General features: G+C 48.1%; 1 protein-coding gene across 1 annotated transcript; it reads left to right on the top strand.

Annotated features, from left to right (window-relative positions):
- The first annotated feature begins 18,348 nt into the window (after positions 1 to 18,348).
- LOC104258749 (cis-aconitate decarboxylase) lies at positions 18,349 to 24,466 on the top strand. The gene is given in 8 exon segments (XM_059824591.1): positions 18,349 to 18,369; positions 18,957 to 19,011; positions 19,936 to 20,048; positions 20,050 to 20,128; positions 21,838 to 22,025; positions 22,206 to 22,298; positions 22,588 to 22,793; positions 23,548 to 24,466. Coding segments are annotated over 8 exon segments (1,674 nt in total).
- The last annotated feature ends 909 nt before the right edge of the window (positions 24,467 to 25,375 follow it).

The following is a 25,375-nucleotide window of genomic DNA, read 5'->3' as shown; positions in this document are numbered from 1 at the left end:
CTGTCCATGGAGGGCCAGATGGTCATGCCCTGATGTTCCTTTTGCCAGGCTCTAGCATCTCTCCTGAACAGCGATGTGATGCCCTTCACCATCAGTGACATTTAGTGCAATTTACTTCCTTGATGATGTGAGCAGACATTCAGTTTTGCAACAACATTTTGCACCAATGTGTCTTTTAATAAAATAATGACTTTCTGTCCCCTTGCCTAAAATTACCTCTCCCATCCCCACCTCTACACCTCTTTCCCTGTCCCATCTGATTGCACACACAAGTGGGGTACTCAACTCTGCCAGACCTGGTGCCCCATCCTTGAAAACGATTTCATTAGAGCTCAGCTCTGAGCAAACGCTAGGATGAGAAGTGGGGTGAAATGAAGAAGCCCATCTGCAGGAGAGTTTTAGGGACAAATATGACATGGTTTACATCTTTTACCTCTAGCTCTGTTAGCAACCAAAGGCCTGGTTGCTCATTGCTGGTTCCCATTTGGAAATGAGCCTTCAGCAATACATAGCGTCTCCTAAGGGAAAACACAGCAAGAGGCATTGAATATTAGCAATAGCCCTAATGAAAGGACCCTGTGTTTAGAGAGCTTGAATAAAGGAACTGAAGGCTCCCATTGTTGATCTAAGGGAGGTGTGTTTGTTTCCCTCTAACCTTGCAGAAATGCTGGCAGGGGTGGTCCAGACCTGGGGAGTTTGCTTTGAGTCCCTGGGAAGAATTGTGGGTACGTGACCATGCAGGCGTTGCTCCAGCTGCCAACCTTCTTGTGCTGAGTTTAGGGGAGTTCGCGGAGTCTGGACGTGGTGCTGCGCACTCACGTGGGGGTTGGTGACTAAGCCATTTTCCAGGTTAGCTTGTCATGATAACCGTTCAGAGCCCGGTGACGAATCCTGTCTTATATGTGGCTAAAGTGGCAGAATTGACAACCTGATGTACAGACCAAAATCAGGAAGGGTCTCTGGTTGGACTTGATGATCTTACAGGTCTTTTCCAACCTCAGTGATTCTGTGATCTGACAGCTAACGCTAATGCATTGGGCAGGATCTCATCACACATGCTCAGGATTTAGACTTGTTGCTGTTGGGAGTACAGTTAAATTACACCCTCTTGGAGGCAGACATGGGTGACCACCTTGGGAAAATCTGGACTCTTCTTTGGCATTTGTTGAAGATATCTGCTGGGCATGAGCTCCCAAGTCAGAGACATCTTCAATTGGTTTAAGTTTTACAGTTCCTGTATTCCCGTCGTCTTGCATACGCAATTGGGCATTTCTGACCAACATCACTGGAGGTTATGGAACAACAGGTTTGCTTGTCAAGAGGAGAATCATGATAAATCTCAGCTAAAACAGCAAAAAATTAATGTTATTGTAAAATACTGTCATTCGCAGCATTTAACAAAAAGGCTTTGTCATGATAAGAATATAATAGAGATTTCCCCAAATATGTTTTGTAAAGGAAGCATTCCACTCTGTTTAGCAGCACTAAGACAACACTGAGAAATCTAATTTATTTCCTTGTTTTTTGCAGCAAAGAGAGATGCGTGCTTGTTCCCAGCACAAACTGGGGGAAGATGAAAATGATTGTGCTGTTTGTTCTGTTAAATAAAACCATCTATTTCCTTTTTATCGTGCCATAGCTGATGTTGAAAAACAGGTACAGTGCAAGCACCTCTCTCCCATAATTTCTCATGAGTCAGCAGAATACTTATGAGACAGTGTCAAGGTAAGAAGCCTGAACTATGGTGAATTTTTTTTCTGTAACATCATTTGTTTGCTTTCTCATTCATTAAACCATAAAGACTCAATTAATGCATATAAAAGCCATATTCTCTGGCTTCCACCCTGCCCATAAGTGCAGACTGTTTATTGATTTCATTGTGCTTTGCCAGTAGGTAATTCTTTGCATAAGTGTGTTGTCAAAGGAAATACCATTCATGGTTCTCCCTGAAACAAAGCTGTCGTCTGAAGCCAAGAGGCTCCTGTAATTTTCTTATCTTGCTCCATTTATAACGTAAATTATAGATTTGTCCATAGCTCTGAAGTTGCAAAATAGTTTCTATTTTAACCCCTGATTTTCTGACCACCACAATGCTCTCAAGTGCTTTCCTCAAGGGCTGAGACATCCCAGTCTTGATTTACCTGCCAGATAGCAGCAGTGCAAGGCGAGAGCTGCTACTGCTACCAAAACGCTCCCTGTGCAACGTCCCAGGAGCCCACAGCCCCCACGGGTAACTTTTCCAGCTGGGCCAAAACTTGCCTTGATTTACCAAATCCTGGGCCGTCCAGCGTGTGCGCTGATCACGGCAGATGGGGAACTCCACAACCTTCCCTTGAGCTGAAATGTCCTTGCCACCGCCATGGAGACGGCCTAACATGGACCCACATCGCAGAGGTGGCAAGTCAAGAAGGGACCTTTCTTTACTGAGAGAGTAGTGAAACATTGGAATAGGCTGCCCAGGGAGGTGGTAGAGTCACCCTCCCTGGAGGTATTCAAGGAGCGTGTGGATGTGGCATTGTGGCATGTAGCTTGATGGACATGGTGCTGTGTGGTGTTGGGTGGGTTGTGGCTTATTGTTGTTGTGTGGTGGGTTTTGGTTTTTTTGTTTTTTTGGGTTTTTTTTTTCTTTCAGGTTGGACTTGATGATCTTACAGGTCTGTTCCAACCGTAGTGATTCTGTGATTCTGTGATTCTGTGACCTTCTGCTTTTTTTTTTATTCCAGCAGTTTATGGCCAATATTAAAAAACCTCATTTGCTTGGAAAGGTCAAGTAGTTTTTCAAGTATTAAAACATGAGAGAAGTCCCATGTTGTGGGACTTCACCACATGCTTAAAGTTAAGACTTTCCTGGATGGTGGTGGACCTCAGCTGGCATTTAAATGCATTTATTGAATAAGTGCTTTATCGTACTGGGGCTTGCAGAAGGTTAACAACTCTTTGCACTACACTAATAAGCCGGTGTAAGCGGTGGCCTCCTCTCCTTGTTTGTCTAATCTAGTTACCTAAATCATTTCTCTGTACATTTAAACTAAATATTCTGTGGCAACATCTGCAGCTGGGATGCAGATATACTGGGAGCACAAGAAGCACGGGTAACTCTGTCCCAGTGAAGCACGGACTTATTGATGACTTTGTTCTGTGCCTTTTTGGGTCCGGGCCAGAGAGGATGTTGGTATTTTAAAACTTCCACAGAAATCCCCACAGTAATCTGCACAGTCTCCTGTGGTTTCCTGCTCCCCTCTCAGCTGGTCACCCCACCCCGGCAACGTGGTGCTGCTGACTTTCCCCTTATGCCAGCTACGGCTGGTCAGTCTGATCCGTGCCGGGAGGTGCATAGCATCCCCGAGGGGACAAGGGACAGGACGAGAAGGGGGATGCCTGGTCCAAAAATCAGGGAGACCTCCGCCCTGGGAAGAAGGGGTGGCAGAGAGGTTCTGCTCCTTGCCGAAGGCTGAGCGCAAGAGCAGCAAGCCAGAGCCCTCCCGGCTCACTTTTTATCTCGGGAGTGCCCTGGGCAGCCTCTGGAGCTGGCAAAGCCCAGCAGATGTTTGCTCTGCTCTGGCCCCTGCGGTGCCCGGCCGGCACGGCGCAGGCAGCAAGGGAGGAGGGATGGCACTTTGCGGAGGTTACCGGGACGTGCTGTTCGCTTACAGCAAGAGGAGGGAGGCGATTTTAACCTCCGGGGAGGAACAGGGGCTCTTGACACATAGACTGGTCATATAGGTGCCGCCCTGGCCGATGGCTTGGTGAGGCAGAATACACGCCTGTGTGCAAGAGAAGGGCCCAGTGTGTGCGGAGGCTTGTTTAGCTGTCGTAAGGTATGTGCAGGGAGGAGAGCATGACTTAATTCCACTTACAGATGCTGGCACAGGCTGGGAAACCACAGGAGGCTGGGAATACCCGGCTGTGCCCGAGTGGAGCGAACAGCGGCTGCCCTCAGCCCGGGAGCGGAGGGTGCAAGTGGGTTTGCAGGGTCAGAAGGCTGCAGGGTGAAGGGGAGCCTGTGTTCAGACCCGATGAACGGCTGCCAGGGATTTTTAATCGCAAGTTTGGGGAGCTGCTTGAATGAAACAACATCCGTCACCTGGAGCCAGAGCAAAAGCTGCTATTTATGGTGACTTCTGAGTGCAAACTAAATAGCAGGCTGCACCTCGCGGAGGATCAGATGGACAACAACCCCAGCGCCAAAGCAAGCTGAGCACGGTTAAAACTGGAGTTACTGTTTACATGTTAGTAATGAAGCGTGGGAGGAATCCAGCCCCAAAAGCTCCCAGGTTTGGCTGCTCAGGTCCTAGACCAGTGTCGGGTGAGCAGGGAGGGAGCCAGCTCCTGCCCGGAGATGTAGAGGGGGGATGTGGCTTGAGGGAGAAGTCCACGAGCAAGACAGAAAGGTGGTCTGAAACGATGATAAGGAATAAGAGAGGGGAAGGGGCTTGTCCCTTGGGTGGTGGGAGGTGGTACTGTGGCTGTGCCAAGGGAGCAATCTCCCTGCCCAGCGCAGGAGGGAGGAGAAGGAACAACTGTAGGGAACTGGCAGAGATCTGCCGCTTGGACACTGCCTCCAGTACAGGAAAAAACATTACAGAAAACCTCCAAATCTGTAAGGCACATCTCGGTGTTTTGAAGCCAGTCCCTTGCCTTTGCGCCCTAACTCATTGTTTCCTTGGTTGAGGTTTGTCTTTATTAAGAGTGAATTCCCCTCGTCCCTGACTCCCCCGGCTCTCACTTGCTCTGGGGGAAAGGAAAGTTCTGTTTTCTGCTCCTGGCAGAAAACTCCCTCCCCTCCCCGCCGCATAATGCAGGTCCGTGCGTTTGGGGACCAGCGTGGGGACGGCTCCCAAGGCAGCACAGCCCGGGGCCACCCGACCCCCTGCAGCCCCCAGCTTGGCCACGGACCCTCCTCAGCCTCTGCATGTTGCGAGGAGCTGAGTGCCCCGAGACCAGCTGGGGACTCGCCTGGGCCAAGCAGGGAATGGCTGTGAAGATGCCAGAGGAGGACAGGGGGTGAGTTACTTGCTGCAAGCCCTCCGTCAGAATTGCACTTCCAATATTTATTCCTTCCTCTAGTGTTTAGCCATGGAGCCTTGCAAGTTTTGGAAGACAAATAGCTCAGTGGAAATCAAACAAAACTCAAAGCCTTTTCCTTATGTTCCAAACAGAGGATTTATTTAGTGAATTCTAGCACTTTAAAGTACACAGATCTGAGTGTTGTCGAAGGGGATATACAAGCGGGCGTGACGTTCACAGTTCAAGGTATTTAGGAAACACAAGTGCTCTGGGAATTCCTGCAATAAAGCATCAGCTCCCGATCCCGCTGGCACTCTGTGGGCAGGTCTCCCGGCGGTTTCAGGCACTTACTGGAGATAAACAATAAATAGCCACAGAAAGCTCCCAGGAGAGACGCTGGGTGGGGAAGTGCTGCTGTTTCCCAAGGAGGTTAAGTGCTTGATTAGAGAAGGTATGGCTTTCACAAGGCCGTGTGCTCCAGCAAGGCACGGGATGCCTCATGTCTTTTAGTGAGACCAGATGCTGTTCCTTTGCTCATGGAAAGTTTCCTTCTGTTTCAGACTGCTCTGTTCTTCACGCTTTCGAATATCTGCATCACCTTGCCTGCTGGTATGCAGCCTTCTCTGACAATGGTGATGCCACCTTCCGGGAGGAAGAATGAGAAAGTTAGGATAATCCCCAAAGGGTGAAAGAAAGGGATGGGGATATAAAGGAACACCTTGGACCAGTGAAGCCATCCAAATGCTCGGGACACCCGAATAATAAAGTTGCGTAGCAAGAGGACCAGAAACTTTGTCAGAAAGCAAAACCACCCACCAACACTGACCCTGCACTTTGCTCAAGAGTTTAGTTTTCCACTAGAGAATCCCACTCAAATGACAACCCAGATCCAGCTAACGACACCTCAGGTTGTGCTATTACATCATTGTGGATGAGCTCCTGTAACACCTTCATTCTGGTGGTCTACGAGGAGCATACACCCTTCCTTTCAGAAGCATCCACCCTCCCACTTGAAGCATTTTTGCTCTTAGAAGGCAGGTTTTGCTTGCACAACCGTGTTTCTCCTCACTGCCTTGTTCTCTGTCAACACGGAGGCCCTCCAAGGACATCTTTTGTTTGTTCCTCTTCATCAACATGTTTGCAAATGTCCAGGCACTCAAGAACTGTTACTCTTGGGGCAGACTGTGCTGCCAGATTGATACTATTGAAAGGAATGGAAACATCCCAGGAAAATGCAATTGCTGACATAGAAAGGGTGGTTCTTACACTCACTTTCGTCAATCTTCGTGCAGTTGACCACAGTTGATGCCACCACCTCATCAGATTCTCCATCACAGAGAACACCCTCCAGCTTATGGCCAAGACGCCTGTAGGGGAAAAAAAAGCAACAAAATTACACAGTACTTCGTATTACATTGTGCTGAAGCTCCCCTCAACACGGGGCATCGAATTGCGATCTATACACCACTTCTAAACCTGCTGGCCACCCACCTGATGGGCGGTTTGTGCTGCGATAGAAATGCCAGTGAACAGGGTACTCACGAGATGACCATGTCGTGGTGTGTGCTGTCAACCTCTCCACTAGGATTAGCAGATGTGATTGCCAAGGGTCCCGTCATGTCAATGAGGTGCACCAGGACAGTCAGGTCAGGCACTCTGATCATGATACTGTCTTGAGTTCCCACTCTGCTGTAGCCTGCTCCAACCCCTTGAAAGACAGACAGAGGACGTTGGCAGAGGCAAGACTGGCACAATACCTGGCATGGCATCAGAGGGAGTCCTTCTGCTTTCTTTGCAAGTGACCCTGTTCCGCACCCCAAACAAAATTGCGAGTCTCTTTGTATAGTTTCAGAAAAGTTTCTTGATCAGAAATCCACCAGACCAGCTGTAAGATTTGGGGACTAACTGCAAAAAGAAAAGATTAATGGCTGAAGATAAGCATAGCTGCCTTCACAGGCATAGGATCTACCTATATCACAGAGTCTAACTCGTTGTGATCATTGCCTACCCTCCCACCTTCTGTCACACACCTCTGCCTGTTAAGCACATGTAACTCATACTGTTTCTTCCATCTTTAATATTTTCATTGATTCCCAGAAGCCAGGTTTGAGTGTGAATCATACTGCTGCTCACAGTGTTTTGACTTCGTCCATATGGTAGGAAGGAAGAGGAGATGAGAAGGGATGCCCATAGGAACCCCGTCCCCCCCAGGACCTCTCATCTCTCTTTGGTGCTCCACCCAGGGGTTGCTCACTTCTAGCTAAGAGCTATGGGCTTGGAAGAGGTGACCCTCCCAGGCTGGTGAACCTCCCTTCCTTCGAGTCTGACTGAGTTAAAGAGATCATCATGCTGGCTCACACTGTTAATGAGTCATTCCAGCTCATTAACACCCTCTGCTAAACATTTACTAAGGCGTGTAAGAGCTCCAGAGATGATTTCTCAGGGTAAAATTAACAGAATCTCTCCCCATTGACATCCAAAAGGGTGTGTGGATTGCAGATCTTCTGTGTTGAAAACATGAAAGAGGGAGAGAATGGCTGTCCTGTTCATCTCACCTAACTTCTTCAGCCATTCTCCTTTCTTGATAATGCAGCCGATGCCACCAGGGTAAACATTTTCCATGAATTCCCAAAGCAGCGGGCTGATGGGGGGAGCAGCTGCTCGCAACTGGTCCAGGTTTGAAATAAAGATGCAGATGGGCTTCTCTTGAGGCCTGTCCTGCAAAAACGGGAAGAGAGGAAGGGAGAAAATAGATGAAGAGAGAAAGTTTGTGTTGAGAAGATTGAAGCCTACTGGAATCCTAGTTTGTGTGCTTCCCAGGGACCAGGAGCTCCAAGCAAGCAAGATGCTATCTCTGCACAAAATGCTGAGCAGAGGAGGGGACCGCATGCTGTGAAGGATGCCACAGCTCAGATCTGCATGTGCAAATTGAAGAAGAGAGAGAAGAGCGGTCTGCTCTTGGGATCTTGGCGAGATGCATCCAAATCCCCTGCTTTAGACACAACCAATGGAGGGACGGCGATGCTCTGCTCATTATCAGGGCTTTTAACATCTTATACACCAGCGGCTTGACTTTCTCCTAACGCTGGTATAAATCAAGCTCAAACCCACCAATTCATGACAGGATAATGGAAGGAGAGCCTAAACCCCTGGAAACCAACATCTATGTGACCACTTCTTCAGTCCTTTGAATAAGCTTGCTGTAAAATGAACAGTGATATGGAGGGAAAATAAAAGGAGCTCACAAAGCGGTGTCATTTCAGTCCTCAACTGACATCAGTTTCAATGGGGCCAAATGACTAAGGAACTGGGCATGTATTTACATTCTGTTTATATTATCTCATCGACAGGGAAGGTTAGCATTGGCACCAAAGCAGGACAGAAAAGACTGCCTTTGTTGCTGATGTTCACACCAAGTGCCAGCTGAGATAGTCTGTTATGCTTATTTCTCCAGGCTAGCCAGGAAATTGCCTCATGGAGAAAAGACAGGGCCAGGCTGCAAAAGTTGTATTGAAGGTGCAAACTTTGGGTCTGATTCCAGCACTGAATGTCTCCAAAAGTCTGGGGAAATTTAGACCTGGGATTCTGATTCAGCACTTCGTAAGACAGAGAGGACAAATACGGGTTTGGACCCACTTGTGACAGGAGTTGGGGCTGTTCATTTGGGTTTGTGCTTTGCCCCCCCAGTGAAGCAGGACGTAGCTGTCTAATTCCCAGTGCCTGATACCCAGAGCAGAGGGTGCTTTACCCCAGGTTGCTCAGCTCAGAAAACGGTCCGTGACGTTTTGGTGTGGCTGCTGATAAACTCTATCCACGGTCAAATTCTGAGTCTTAGGACAACTTGAAACAAGGGGCTCCCATTTCTGCTTCTGTACATAACTCATCTATAGGACATAAGCAGGATCCAAGCAACAAGACGACAGCCTTGTATTCACACCTTGATTCTGTAGACCTTCTCGATGGCTTGAGGGTGTTTGCAGGAGGCTGCCAAAGCATACACAGTGTCTGTCGGGACCCCACACACCGCCCCTGTGTTCAGCAAGTCAGCAATGGTCCTCAAGCCACTCGTACAGTGGGACTTGGGGCAGATGCAGGGCGGAGGATCTTCGGTGTCCTTCTTAGAGCTCTCAGCCTGGCAATAATCAGGAGGCAACAAATCCATTACAGAGGGAATAAGCAAACACATGAAACACAGGGTAGGATTCAGTCCACCCAAATGCAGGTATCTCACTGTGCCATGCTCCCTTGATAGTCAAAGGGCAGAGGCAGCACTTCTAGGGATGCTTCACCTAAAGCAGGTGAGATGAATTACAAGGCAGAAGTGATAACAAAAGTCAAAGAGACTAGCTCAGCTGTGGACATTTCAACTGCTGATGCCTAAAATTACAGGAGATGAATCCCACACAGCACAGTGACTGCTGCCTGGAGAAATCACTGCTCCCCAAAATGACCTAAGGAAGCTGCTAGGGAATCTTAAATCCAGAGGAACTTGAGTAAGATCAAGTTTCAAGTGCTTTCTCATGAGTCTCCATGGCTAGAAACACTGATTTAATGAAAATGTTTCTCTGCAGCAGGAATTAGAGCTGTCAGATCAATCAGCCCAGTTAGGCAGAACTGCCTTAGTTAGACATACAAGACAGTAGAAGAAGTTTAAAGAGTGGGAGCTCTTGCTGTCCACTTTGGGAAACCTTTAACTCCCTACTTCCCTGCCCCCAAGGTTACAGCCTTTAAAACTTCAGTCAACAATTCTTGGATTGGAGATGGCTAATTCCACAGGACCATGGAGTGAGGTAGGAGTTTTGTAAATGTCCCTGCCCTTTCTCCAAGCTTCCATACAAGTTATTCATAATGGAAGAGAGCTTGTTTTCAGCTCATAGCTCCCTACAGAAATGCTGTGACTGGGATTTCAAATGGCGCTAAGGGATTCAAAGGAAGGAGGTTCAATGGAAATTTGAACTCCCCTAGGTAAGACCAAAGACCCCAGGATATCCCTCCTGACCAGGGAAGCTACACCATCATGCAGAAAACCTCTTACTGTGAACAGAGGGGGTCCCATCATCATGAGGTCCTTCCCAAACATGCTGTTCGCAAGCGATGCTGTCGCTCCGTAGAAGCAGATGATGCTGAAGATGCTTAGCATCACAACTGGAAAAAAAGCCCCAGAGAGTCAAAGGCAGGAAAGGTGATGACAAAGTTTTATTTTATTCTATGTCTCATGACTTCCCAGCATTGCAAACTTACTTCAGTTTTTCCTGACATGCAACATTTACAGTGCAGCATATTTATGGGTCTAAAATTTCAAGGCATTTCCAGGCTTGCCTACCTGTGCATCTTTTGCCATATGGCTTTTTTTTTTTTTTTCCCCTGGTGGAAAAGCTTCTACAGACCATCTTGCTAAAACACTCTATGTAACTACAAATAAAATTCTCACTTGCTGCAAAGGCAAATCTTCAACAGAGGTACAGCCATTCACACCGGTGGCATGTTTAGTTCATCCCAGATCTTAGCTCACTGAACAACTACTAGAAAGTAGGACTGTACAGAACCTCAGGAGGTTGTCTTGATTCAGCAGTGTCAGCCACACCTAAATGTTTATTAGAAAGCTCAAGGACCTGGGGATGATACGAGGAAAGGTTTCTGTCTCCAGCCGTGGAGCCAAAATCCTCAGTGTCTGTAGCTTGCACACACACTGGTCTTCTAGGGAAGGATGACACACTCTTCTGCTTGCTTTTTTCCATATTGAGCTTGTGCAGAACATTGCTCCCCAACCAGGGACCCACTGCACTCTATGAGTGAAGGTTTGAGGACCAAGTTCATCTGAAACTCACTTTCAAACGGCAAAGGGAGGTTCTCCAACGTGAAGAGCAGAAAACAAATGGTCAAGAGCTCCATTGCAAGGGACGTGCAGAGAAGCACCACATTAAAAGAGGAAGCTGTAAAAAGAGATAGAAACAAGAGGGACGCACGTCAGAGAATGGCCCATAAAAATGTATGTGAAACAGCAGAAGAGTTCCTAAATCAACTCAATCTTATTTGATTAAACTGAGCAGTCCGTGATCTGACTTCCCTCTTCAGGGAGGAGCAGAGAGGTACGGCTATGGTTTGTTCAGCCCTCAGCTTTCAAGAGACAAGCTGCCAAACCCTTAATCTGCCAGTACACTGTGCTCACATGGAAAACACTTCTCGGGCAGCCAAGAAGATTCTGATTTACAGCAGCTGGGCTGGAGGGTGACTGTGGATATATGCCAGTGGCCCAGTCCGTCTAACACTTTCACCTTATTTGAACCTTTTATTTTCTTTGAAATGTTCTTCCGTTCCCTTATGACTGTTTCTTCTAAGCCCGACTCAGCTTCTGTTACTGGCTGTGGGCAAAATATTTCAGTCCTTGCTTAATCTTGACAGAGAGAGCTGAGACTCCCTCACTTGTGCACCTCCACCACAGGGTGACCACAGATGCAATTAATGATCTGACCCCAAATACCCCGCGATAAGCAATCACATATGGTACTGAGACTTACCTAAAATAATTAAAAGAGCATTGAGCACCAAAAAGGCAATAGAACCAGCAGTGAATCCTTCACTGTTCCCCGCACTGATGTTCACCAAGTGGCCTGAAATAGGACCAGCAGATTTGGTTGTGAGCAAACCGTTAAATGCAGTGTGACGGAAGAATGACAGATCTGGAATGACGACAATTCAAACTAATTGATGGTGGCCACTACAGAGAAGATCTACCAGACTGAAAGCCATTGCTTCTGCCATGCAAAGCATTAGAGGTATTAACTGAAGAATTGGTGATGGTTATCCAAAAAAGCTGATGATTTTACCTCCAGCTTGTAATAAACAGGATCTGGCTGAAAACATTAATAGCTTCTTGCCATACCTCTTAAGCAATAGCTTTAACTTTAACTTAAGGGCCACAGGTGCTCTTTTTAATAGGACCTGGCATGGAGGCTGTATGAACATGCTGCCCACCTGGAGCTAAATAAGGCTTTTTAAAGCCCAGGCTCATCATCCTGAGATCTTCTTTCATGGCTATAACCAACTGAGATGAATTGCTCCAGGCTTCTGAAGGATAAATCCAGAACCTGGAGGCTTCCACTGCCTAAAAAGTGTCTCCTGAACTGTTATTCTCAGGTAACAGCCCGGAGACAAGTCTGAGTGCTGTCTCTCAATAGTTTAGCTGGGAAATCTTGACTTCTGTTGGAGTCGAAGACACAGCTTAGACTCCTGTAGCTGTGAGAGTACCAAGTGACTACAGCAATGGAAATCAGTCACGTGAGTACAAGCTGGGATGTTTGGTCATTATCTTTTTACAAGGAGGAATATTGGTAAAGCTGGTGTCATTGAATATCCTAGGAGAAGGAATTATGTTGGAGAAAGCAATCTGAAACTTCCTAGAAACATCCCTTTTTTATTTTTGAGTAAGCAAAATAGTAATCCTGTCCTTGCGTTACCTGCAAACCGAAGCCAGGTCCATGCTCCCCAGAAGGCAGCATAGCAGAATGGAAGAATGCAACCAAACCTTCTCCCTCCTTGAAGCTGGATCCTGCAGACATACAGCTGCATTATGGCTCCTGGGATGAGCACAGAGGGTATGGAGAGCTGCTGTCTGCTGGGGTCACTGAAACTACCCTGGATGGCAGAGGCTGCAGCCAGGCCATTGCAGATGTAGAACAAGGCATCTGGCACTTCAGCACTGGTGCTGCTTGGGAAATTCTTGGACCTTGTGAAGAAGATTTTGGCAGCCATCAGTGTGGTTTGAAGAGCTGAGCTGGACATAGCCTGGACACCAACTGGAATCAAAGCCTTCTCCCCGATGGAGTTGATCAGGCTGGCAAAAGTGGCGTACATTGAGAGAGCAGTGCAAAGGCTGCAGGCAGCCCCCAGGAAGAGGTAAGCACCTGGCATCGGGATCTGGTGGATGGAGGCGGTTGTGAGGATGATGAATGAGGCATTTTGCAGCATCTCCAGGGTATCTTTGTGGGTTGACATCAGAAAAAGCATGCAGGCAATGGCCAGGAAGAACCACCCTCCAAACATTCCCAGCCTGCTTTCCTGAGCCTTGGACAGCCCAAGGAAGGTGGTGAGTGTAAACTCTTCCCAAGACATCACCAGCCAGTAGAGGCTGTGGGCACCAAACTTGGTAGTGTAGTAGACATCACCTCTCAGATAACTGTAGAAGCTGGACAGCAGCTGGCAGCTGGAGATGATGGATATCCATGCTGCTCCAACGCAGAAGTTCTTCATGTACCCAAAGAAGTAAAAGGCAAATAAAAAGGGAGAGACAGTATCACAGATGTTGCCTAGGGCCATTGGCTCTGCGTACTTTGTGTTCTTTTTCTTTTCTTCCCCAATGGCCTTGGAAGAGCTCTTCTGTGCTGACCCCAGTAGCAAGACATTGAAGAGAGGATGCCCAAAGCCTGGAAGGACGTACCGTTGTGTGATGCCCTTGAACAGGAGAGCCACCGCTCCGTACAACCCGCACGTGACAATGACAAGCTCAATGACACCTGACACTACCAGGGCCCACTGCCCAAACAGTGCAACTGCTTCAAACACCAGGGCAAGCGCGATGGCCCCGAATATGAAGGGCATGATGTAGTTCACTGTGGCTGAGCAGAAGGAGAGGATAAAGGAAATGGAAATGTAGGCCACCAGCCCAGCCACCGCACTTTGGCTGGCAGAGAGGTGGGCCGTGCCAGCGGGCAGGAGGTGGCTGGCGTTCCCTGGGGGTAGCGTTATGTTCTGCAAGGACGGGTAAGCGGCCGCAATGATGTGTGTAGCCCCGTAGCTACTCCACAGAGCGGAGAAGGTGAGAAAGGCTGCGCCTCCAAGGTGGTCATACTTCCGGAAGGCAAGAAATCCTGCCAGGAGCTGGACAAAGCCTCCGACCAGGATGAGGTGGACACCTGAAAGACATATGAAGAGGTCAGGTCCTCCGGAGTGCACAGACCTTCTGCACATTGGAGAAAGCCCACATTTCCCCACCTGTCCCACCAATGCTGTCCATTGGCCATGGGCATGACTCTCAAAGAGTCCATCCTGCCCGGCGCTCTCAGGGAAAGATCACCTCCGACCAGCAGCCCCCGTGTCCCCCATGAGCAGCATCACCCACCTGCAAGGATGTCCTCCACTCCCTGTGGCCTGAGGCCGGTGTGTGCCACGGCAAAGTTCTGCAGGCAGAGGAGGAAGGCGCTGACCACGTTCGCGAGGAGCCCCAGCACCGCCGGCTCGCTGTAAAAGACGGCCGCGAAACCCGCCGTGCTCGCCATGGCACTTCCAGACAAAACAAGAGTGTCGGCGGTCGCCCCCACAACCTCACCGTCGTCGGCGTCTAGACCAGCGCTGCTTTGGCTCGGGCGCTCAGCCAACCTTCAGAGCCATGCGCCTGCTCCAAGGAGGGAGAAACTGGTGACAGGCTCAGGTGTTTCCATAGTGCCTCCCCACTCGTTGCTCCAGACAAAGGCTCGATTCAAAGCAGAACTTTAGGTGCCTACTTTCCGGAGTCCTATCCAGAAAAAACACACACAACCTATTTAGGCTACGAGGATTTCTGGCAAAAACATGTTTAGGTGCCCCAAAGCGCTGCAGGTGGTGGTGATGGTTCCTGCCCCCTCTTCTGCAGGCTGCTGGAGATGGAGAGGAATGAATAGCCTAACACAAATGAACAAACATTCAGATGAAACCCACAAGGTATTTTTGAGCCATTCCAGGACATTTCTTATCCACTGTTACAGACAAACAGGCAGGCACGACGCACACATACACAGTCTCCCTTCCAGATGGAATTTTCCAGCTCCATCCCTTTCTTGAAACCCTAGTGACTAAATAGTCTATTTTCAAACCCTTCATATTTCTACCATTAACTCGTCTATTTGCAGGCAGCCCCCACATTTCCATTCCTCTGCACTCCTGGGTACCATGAGCTGGAGTTTGCTCTCTGGAGGTTTTTGTTAGGAAACAAAGATGAAAATAAAACAGCAATGTTCTTGTTATTTTGGTATTTTTAGAACATTTTATGACCTAAAGGAGCTGGAAAAGGAGAAAGTGATGTATTCTGTTCTCAGCCATTCCAAAAAGCCTTTTGGAAAGACAGGAAAGCATGCGGCACTACTATTGATATGGGAAGGGAGGAGGAGTGAAGGAGCACCACCCAAAGAAGAAATAGTTTTGTGAATATTAATGAACCTAAATCCCAGTGTCTGCTCTTAAACACAGTGTTCCTGGGCAGACATATACATTTTGCAAACATCTATGGCCTCTGGACTCTTGTTCCATTAAAAAAACCCATATTTTCCTTCTCTCCATTTATTCTAAAGGATGTATTTTTCACAAGAATGAAGGATAAATTGATTCCTATGAGCTCTGAACTGATTCAGCAACATGAAATGTGGAAACAGTAAAAACTTTCAAGTGAACCTTGTGGGACAATGAATTAATTCAATTATTTGGTTGTGCTAAAGGTTAGATTTCTTGGTTCGAAAAGAGAGATGCATCAAATCACAGTTCTGCAGGAGGAACGCTCTCTTTTAACATCAAGCATCTGCATAAACTACTGACTTGAAGGAGGCCCTAAGAAATGATGCACCCTTAGGAAGAGCTGAGCAGCTACCTGTGGAGTCCATGATGATGTCTTTTTTTTTAATGACATTCAGATATAAATAAGCAGTTTCGTTTAAGTGGTTACACTTGGAGGAGGGCCACAATATTAAGTTCCTCCAGATGTTTCGCTCTGAAATAGCTCAGACAGTGGCTTTCTAGGCATGCTGCAACAAGCCCCTGTTTTGAGTTGGTCTCTGGAGGAGAATGAGATGGGTTTTCTGGAGGAAGATGGGCTGGCCGGGTGACTGCTTGGCTCGCAGAAGTGGTTTTCAATTTGCCAAGGCTCACTTTGTTGGCGGTTCCTGCATAACTAGACGTGCTAGCGGTTTTAGAGCCTGCAACATACAGCTTGGTTTTGTGAAGGATGTAGAGACACAACTAATAGGGCTGGTTCCCTCTGCTTGCAGTGCAATCCTTCACAGGACATCTGAGAAGGGGGGAAAAGAAATACCAGAATATGGCGTAGCGGGCTACGGAGGTGTAAAGGGAAAGGATGGGAGAGGATTTAGACCAAGATACGGAAAAGGAGGAGGATGGAGCTTCCCTTGGGAGGAGAAGGTTTTGGGGTTGGAAACAGCTGCAGACCTACCCACTGCTCACACCTACCCACAGCATCCCCCCTGCACTGCAAACACAGACTTGTGCTCCCTGTCCTAAGACCATTTCAGCCTTTGTGCGTTGCCTCCCCTCCTCTATTTCATGCAACATAAGGATGCATCAAATAATCCCCTCCCGTTGTTGTCTCAGGGGTAGCAGCAGTAGCAATGCTGTGGGCTGCACCAAGACCTGGAGAAACGAGGGTCTGCGTGGAAACACTCAGAGGTGTTTTGTGTTCAAAGTATGCCCAAGCCTTGTTTGTCCCTAGGATAAAACCACTCATTGCTGCTGTCGCTATCCGTTTTGTACGGCTGCTGCCTCTGGCACTCTATAAGGACCCGCTTCTCCGCATGCGCTACAGAAAACTGATAAGGTGACACGTCTGCCCCCCACTCCGTGCCACACAGCGAGAAGGGATCTCCCACCAAGTCTTTCCTTTGCGCTGAAGTCTGCAAGCTGGGCGGCCTCAGCTGGGACTGATGCAAAGTAGCTCTTTGGGTAGAGATTACGCAGGCAACGCAGGGCGGTGTGGAGGCAGAAGAGCAAACGGGAAGCCATCCCCTCACTCATCCAACCTCCTCCGCCTTCTTTCCTTTTCCTGCTTGCCCCTGACATTCTTCAGCCTGGCGTTTGCAGAAATGGCTTGTGAGTTCCTCCCTCCCACCTAGCTCTTCTCCCCTCAGCATGACCTCTGAGCCATGCCCACGTGGCCAGCGTGCCGGCTGGGCTGCAGCCTCTTGAGCACCTTTTCCTTTACTTGCCGCCTTGCCCTCGACAACTCCCTTCACCCCCTCCAGAAGAGGTCATTCCCCTCTGCACCCCTTTTCCAGCTTGCTGTTATACCTGGGCTTTGCAGACATCACTGTGTGCATCTGCTTTGCACTGACATCTGCTGCCCGTGCTACTTGACCTTGACTAATATTAATGGGAATATGCTGGTCTATGGACATTGTCTCCACCGGAGGTTGGAGCAAGGCTTAGCGTGCCATGGGTCACCTATATAGATACCAAAACATTAAGTTTTCAGGCACTTACTCCCCCATGGCATTTTGCAATTAGTTTTCCATCCCACCTTATTAATGATAACAAATGTTTATATAGCTCTGAGAAAACACTGCGTCTCTCAAGGTAAACATGTGAAGAGAATGAAATGCAATTCTTTTTGGATAAGCACACAGCAAGATTAACAGTGCACAACAACACTACACAGCTGGAATAAGTATCACCACCCTGGCTCTCCTCTGGTGACAAACGGCACGGAGTTGCCAGAGAAGTATTTCTATGTTCACAGTGATCAAGGGTCTGCCTAGTACTGAGTAGAAAATTTAGGCTGGTTTTAAATGCAAGGTGTATCACACCAGGCTGTTATTCTGTACAAAAAAATATGCAGCATGTTAAATGTCCCCAGGTTTCACTACAGGACAAAGCAAAGAGCCATGGCATTCCTCCAAAGTCCGAACATTCATTTGGGAACGAAGGGTCCCAATGTCTCCTGGAAGCTACAGAGTTCACGTCTGCACTAACTTTTCAATGAACCAGCAGCACATGGCAGGCAACATTGCAGAGCTGAGTATTTAGAAGAAGGAGCGCTATGAAAAGATTCAGCCAAATGACAAAACACTGAATGTATTCAAGAAAAGCATCAAAGAAAACCACCAATGCCACGCTTCTCCCTCTGCAGCTTGGATTACCTGGTTTGGTGACACTTCAGCTCAATGGGAGGATGCTCTTGTCCCTCTCATTTCCTGGTAAGTACCAGTTTTATAGTCCTCCTCTGTAGGAGGAGCCTGGGGCCAGTTGCTTCACACATTGGCACCTCTGGCATTTTGGAGACAGGAATTTCCTTGAACTTTGTCAGTTATTGTCCTAAATCTTTTTTTATTTCCTGAAACCAGGGGGGGTTCCCTTCTGTTCAGCAGAGAAAAACCACCCCTCCTCATGTATTCCCCCCACCCTCTCAGTCCCCAGAGGCTGATGTCATCACACTTGAAATTCAGTTGCAAAAAAACAAAAAGCAAATTGCCTTTCAGAAGCATATATAAACCCTGACACCAAAGCACCTTTCAGACAGACACCTCTCCCATCCCTCGAATAGAGCAGTGCAGAGCTGGGGATTAAGCAGTGGTAGCAGCCACCAGCATGGTCTACTTAACCTTACAGGTAACTATTATTCGTGTACAAAACCTATCCGTCTCTGATCTTTCCTTTTCCGCTTTAAGGAGGTAATGTCATTTTCTGGGCGGTTCTCAACTGGTCAAAATTGTCGTGACATTATGTGGGAACCTGCCCCAATACTAACAAAATCAGATGGTTTTCACAGGCACTTTATTCACAGTTACTAACCTGTTCCTTCCATGCCTGTTCCTTTTATGTGTCCCAAACGTGTTTTGTATGGTGCCACGGCGGGGGGGTTGTTGTTGTTGGGACGTGCTGTGTGGTTTTTTTCTCCTCCTGTCCACTCTGAGCTGGTCCCGCTCGCAGCCGTAAGAGGATTTCATGGTAGGTCTGAAAAGGCTGTGCTGCCCCTTCTGCTGTACTGCTTTATTTCCCTGGCTGTTCTTGGCACCCCTGCTGGGCTGAGCTTTGGAAAATATTTTTTTTCTCCTTTAAATATGTAGTTAGTTTTATCCGCTCGTTTGATCTGTGAGTGTCTTACAATGCCGTGTTAGAGGCACAACCAGTAAAACAGCCCTGAAAAAGTTCAAGCGGCTTAGGTGACAAACGCTCTTTCTCTGTCTTTCCTCTAGAAATCCCAGAAGTTCTTGGCAAGCTCCCGGCAAGTTCACAAAACTGCTGCTCACGGTTTGTATCTCTCTGCAGAACAGCATTCCCCATCCTTTTTTTAAAGAGCATCCCAAAATAATCATGTCATTACTTTTAAAAATAAAAAAGAAGTGCTGGGCTAAGCACGCTGAGATAAACCGCTCCGATTCTTGGAAGACAAAGCATGCCTGGGGGGTCTGGTGGCGATTATTGCCCTCGGTTGCTAACGAACAAGGAGAAAAGTAACAAGCGGTAAAAATGCTGATTGCTAGTCCTGCGCTAAACCAGAAACTTTAACTGATTTAGAACCAGACTTTCCAAATTCTTACTCTTTGCCCACAAATGTAAGATATTTAAGTTGTAGCTGTCATCGGATTGCTCAGCTCCTTAACTCCTCTGTTTGTCCTTACTTCTTTGTTACATCTGATCTTGCTATTAGCATTGCTTGCAGTGATTCACGGATCATTCTCCGTGTCTCGCAGCCGGCGTGCTGTCTTCTCCAGCGCTGCACATCCGCAGCCTCCCTGCTTCAGACAAATTAAGCAGAACTTTGCCGTGTAGCCACTCGGTCTATTATAAGTTTGTCTATTAGCTTATTTTAAAATGTGTTATTAATACAATAAATGCAATGCATGTTACTTAACGAACACTTGACAACAAGAGAAATAATAATAATCCACGCAGATCTATTTGCTCTTGGACAGAGTACTTGATTTTATTAAGTTCTGCAGCACAGCTGCCGTGCCAGGACAAAAACACTGGAGTCATTAAATGCTTTTAACTGAAGGGTTAAAAAATATCGCTGCCTACTGAAGGGGCAAAGAGCATTTGATGACGGGAAGGAAGCAATCAAAATTTCGTGTGTGATTCGAGCAGATTTTCCTCCGGCCTCTCCAATCTAGTTTGACTTCACTGTTCCCTTCTGCTGAGGGTGTTGGTGCTTTCGGCCGTGGTATACTGAAGATGCTCTCAGAGGACGCAGAGAGGACACAGATTTTTGTCAGCAGAAGGTTTCCAAACTGCTGAGTGTTACAGATTCCTATAGCAATATATTTCACAGAGCCGCTGCAAGGAGTGGATTTTATTTCAGTGAGTCACAGCAGCGATGACATTCTCAGCTGTGTTTACAAGTGGTTTTTAGACTCCTAAGCTCTAGGTGAGTCCAAATACATTTGCAAGCAAACTGTGAGTCAGTAGGCATGACATTTAAGAATGAATACACGCTAGTGAAATTAGGGAATGGTCATTTTTTTAAATTGGGATATTTTCTGTTTAAAAAATAAAGTGTCATACGTACCTGCTGATTTTGATGAGGTTTCCTGTAAGATGTTGAAGCAAGCAAAGTATTTTTATTTTCTTGCTTCACTCATCTTGACTTTTTCATGTGATTAGTTTCATTTGGACATTAATGCCATCTTTCATCTGTGTGCATGTGTGCCTGTACTCCCCACATACATCTATACATGTGTATGTATATATACATCGATTTGCAATCCTACAGCTGTTAGCTATACTGAATTTTATAGTTTTTCTACTCTCATGTGCACTCTCAAAATGATATTGTAAATTATAATGGGTCATAATAATTATAATTCTATGAATTACAAATTCATCAAAACAAAGCAATATCTGACACTGAAATTAAAAAGTACAATGGTCCCGAACTGGATATTTTCCGCAGAATCACAGAATCATTAAGGCTGGAAAAGACCAATTTTAACACCTCCAAAGATTTGGAAATGGTGACTTCCAAATCCAAAAGTGCCAGTAGTTTGTGCTGTCTGCCCAGCTCTACCTTACAGGTCATAAATACAGGCACTGATTTTGCCTTGGGAAGCTCGATGTGTTGCTTCTTGTCTACCAGCAAAGGCGTTTTCAGAGACAGGAAAAACTTTCCTTCAAACATTAAGCTCTGGGGATTTTCTGGTTTAATCCCCTTCTGAAGCGTAGGCTGAATCTTCTGGCACACTGAGCTCAACTATGAGAGAACACATAAAGCCTTTTTTTTTTAAGCACTAGCATCCTTTTGAGTGCATAGGGCTTAAGAGCTTTGCCGGCTGAGTCAAGACACCTCAGTGCCTTGTAGGACCAAACTCCTGGATAAATCCAGGCTTTGGGTCTAGTCCTGCTTGCCAAAAAATAACAGAAGCTATAGGAAGTTTTGGTTTTATGTGATCCACTCCCCACAGGGCACAACTGGTAATGCAGCAGGGCACCTGCTCTGCCTTTTCTCCAGATAAAGGGACATAATTTGTATTGACCCCCCAAAAGATGGTCACTTGAAACCCAGGGTGGGGGGATGTGGCTGAGCCCTGAAACTGCTTCACTTGAACCTTCTTGAAGCCACTCATGAGGCGTGCAGAGCAGTCCTTGCAGCGTGTGAAGGCAGTAGGAGCCAGGATGTGCTGTGAACCCTTGGAAACCCACGGAGAGGGACAGGATTCACACCAGCCTCCTCGCCTTGCGCTCCTTGGGCTGGCAATGAGGGAGAAATGGCACCTGCCCTCAGAGAAGATGCCAGTCCCCTCTCCAGGAGCATCTCTCCACTGTCTATAGAGGGAGCGTGGAGCAATGGTGCTCCTCTCCTAGTCTCTGCCAAGTGTCTGAAGCCACAGGAGGTGACTCTGGGGCCAAATGCCATTCTCAGGGAGAGGCTCACAGCACAAGGAAGCTGTGCGTCGCCTCCCAAATCTGTAGGGCTGTATGCAGCCATGTGACCCAAGGGACATGCTGGGCAGATCCTACACTTTCCAGCTGCCTTTGCCCTTCAGTAAATTCAGTGAGACCAGAGGGTGAAGATCTGTGAGCTGTCAGCACATGTCCCGCCTGTGTTTTTACCCCCTTCCCTCTCTCTCGGTGCTGCAGTGGTGGCCAGGAGCGCTCCGGAGGAGACCGTGACCAGCAGCTTTGCCTCCTTCATCCACGCAGTTCGACCCGAGCACTTGTCCAAGACCGTCCGTCACAGGAGCAAGAGGATGATCCTCGACAGCATTGGGGTTGGCCTCGTGGGCAGCACGACGCATGTGTTCGATATCGCTCTGCAGTACTGTCGGGTAGGAACAGCCCCATATTAACACATAGTTACGTGATCCCCAGCCTGACATCACCACCATAACCAAGGCCTTATTTCGTGGCTGACGTGGGACTTCACCCTTGCAGTAGAGGGATGTTCTGGTGTCACGCAATCGCTGCTTTACTCAAGGTCCTCACCTGAATTTCTCTCCCTTTCACAGGAGCTGTACTCTTCAGGTGCTGTGAGCTCTGTCTACGGCAAGCCAGGCATAAAGCTCTCCCCAACGCTGGCTGCATTTACTAATGGAGTTGCGGTAAGGCAGGCTCTTCCAGGAGCAGCTCTGTGGTGCCTCCAAAGACACTAATTAGTGTTACAGGAAGCAGACTGGTGACTGGGAGGGGTAATAGGGGACAAGAAGTCAGGGGCTCCTCTGCAGTCTTGCACACTGCTTTCAGAGGGACCAAACAGCCACCGTGGGGACCAGGAGGTGACTGGGTGGATGTCGTTGCAGATGTAGCCTCAGCAATATCAGCAAGGACCCCTAGCTCCCTCAGCTCCCAGCCCCCCACACCACCATGTCCTCATCTCCGTTTCTCTGGCAGACTCACTCCATGGACTTCGATGATACCTGGCACCCTGCTACTCACCCGTCAGGGGCTGTTCTGCCAGCTCTTCTGGCAGCTTCCCAGATGCTACCTCCAAGCACCAAACCCAACGGCATGGATTTCCTGCTGGCATTTAACGTGGGCCTGGAAGTGCAAGGGAGGCTCATGCATTTCTCCACTGAGGCTCATGACATTCCCAAAAGGTAAACCTCCTTTTCTTCACCGAGTAGGAAGAGGGTTGGTGAGTCCATTGACAGGCCTACTCAGGGTTTCAAAACGTTAAAGTCCAGCTGAACCCAGGATCAGGGTAAAGCCCTACTGAGAGCCAAATGCCAGTTCCGCCAGAGCTGATGAGGCACCACTTATTTTATATTCATTTGGTGACATGCGGTGATCTTGCCTTGAAAATAACCATCAAGAGGACTACCACTGGGTCTGCAGTGTCGTCATCTAAAGTAACCAGGGCAAGAGCAGAGGACAGGCAGTGGCCCACAGCCATGCAGACAGCTTAATTGTGGGCCCAGTGCCTGGCAAAATTTCTGCCTGTGCCGACTGCCATTCACCAGGCAGTGCCCTGGTGTGGTCCAAGGGACAGCATTGACCAGGAACTGTTAGCCTGGGGCATGTTGGATGAGGCCACCTTATTTGTCTGGGGGGAGAACGTTTGGCTGTATGGACACAAGCAATGGTGCCTACTCTTAGGGAAGATTAAAAATTGCTTTCTGTAGATGCTGAGCTACTCTGTTGTCTCCAATGAAGTTTCAAGTAGACACTTGGTTCTTAGATGGCTATATTTTGAGTTAGGTGAATCCCACCCGCACCAGAGCCATGAGGGATTTCCACTGGCTGACTTGGCGGTTCATTTCCAGTCCCATAGGCAGGTCTGGTAGGTGAGGTGCTTGGGTGCTCCCTGTGACAAACAGGCAGGGATGCTCATATCTGCGATTTCCCCTTTAGGTTCCACCCTCCCTCGGTGGTCGGTACCATGGGCAGTGCTGCGGCCACTGCAAAACTGCTCTCTCTCAGCACAGCCCAGTGCGCACACGCTTTGGGTATTGCTGCGTCGCTTGCAGGGGCACCCATGGCAAACGCTGCCACCCAAGCCAAGCCATTGCATATCGGGAATGCTACCCGCCTGGGCTTCGAAGCAGCACTGCTGGCTGCCCGAGGGATGGAGGCTAACCCCTTAATTCTGGATGATATCCCTGGTTGCTCTGGATTCAGTGTTTTCTACAGTGTCTATCAACCCAAACCACTGTCCACACCAAGTGACCATCATGAGTTCCTCTTGGAGAAGCAAGATATTGCTTTCAAGCGATTCCCAGCCCACCTGGGGATGCACTGGGTGGTGGATGCTGCCTTGTCTGTCCGGAACCTTTTCATCAACTATGCAGGGTCCTTCTGTCCCTCTTTGATCCGCACCATTGTGCTGAAGATCCCAGTGTCAAAGTACATCAATCGGCCTTTCCCCAGCTCTGAACACCAGGCTAGACACTCCTTCCAGTTCAATGCCTGTGCTGCCCTGTTGGATGGTGAAGTGGGCCTCAGCTCCTTCACAGAGAGCAGCATCCAGCGGCAGGAGCTGAGGGAGCTGCTGGACAAAGTGGTGGTGGAGCACCCTGAAGATAATGTGGCCAACTTTGACAAGATGTACGGAGAGGTGGCACTGCTCCTGCACAGCGGGGATGTCCTCACAGGCAAATGTGACACTTTCTATGGGCACTGGAGGAAGCCACTGAGCAAAGAATCGCTCCTGAAGAAGTTTCGAGCCAACGCCTCTCATGTGCTTCCAGAAGAAAAAATAGAAACCATCATCACTATGGTGGACAACCTCGAGAATCTGTCAGATAGTTCCCAGCTGGCCTGCAACCTGTGAGGGAACAGCAAGTGGGTTTTTGATAAGGGATTTGTCCTGGTGAAACTCTGATTCCTTTCTTCATTGGTGCTTTACTATTGATTTCCAGTGTCAGGAAAGTTCCCACCCCTTGAAGTCAAAGTACACGCTTTAATACCAAAAGAGCTCATGAAGGCAGGAGGTGGGTCTGTGTCAGTAATTAGTACACAGATTAAATTTCAACTCATGGTTGATGCTGTCTGAGTAGCTGAAATGCCACCACAAGTACAAAAAAAAAATCCCAAGGAAATCTATGAGAATCCTGGGGTATCATCTGGAAGCCAGTTCCCCAGGAGGAACTGTGTCTAGATATTTTTTAAAGCTGCATTCAAAGTTTTTTCTGTGCAGAATGCCTAACTGCTGAGTCTGGGAAGAAGAGGAAGTTCAGCTGCAAAATGTGTGCTTTTCTTAGGGCTCTTCCAGGCACTTTTCAGATCATGGTTAGTTAGTCATGCTGGCCAGATGAAAAATCTATCAGTTACTGTAAACAGCCCTGCCTGCAAAACTCCCAGGCAGAGAGGGATTGTTTTTTCCTTTTCCAGTAAAAGCCTCCCATTTCTCCAGCACTTGGGAAGTGTTTGTCACTTTGTCGCTGTACAAGGGATGGTATAAGGACCCTTAAAACCTGTATGTCTTTTCTGAATGAAAGGCAGTTGGTAGGTGAGGAACCCTACATCAGTCCCATACCTACATCCTACGCCTCCGGTGAGGTGATCCCTGCTGATCCTAGGGCTGTGCCACATCGTCCCTCCTGGCTTTGCGCAGGTCGCCCAGGTGCCTATTCAGAGCTGGCTCACCAGAGGTGGTCTCTACAGTCCGTGCAGAGATGGGCACCTCCAGATGGAGACTTGGGCACATACACGCTGTGACTCGCATTGGGAAATTCCTGTT

This window comes from Gavia stellata, chromosome 14, assembly GCF_030936135.1.
Source record: "Gavia stellata isolate bGavSte3 chromosome 14, bGavSte3.hap2, whole genome shotgun sequence".
Lineage (NCBI taxonomy): Eukaryota > Metazoa > Chordata > Aves > Gaviiformes > Gaviidae > Gavia > Gavia stellata.
This window is presented reverse-complemented; position numbering and strand designations above follow the sequence as displayed.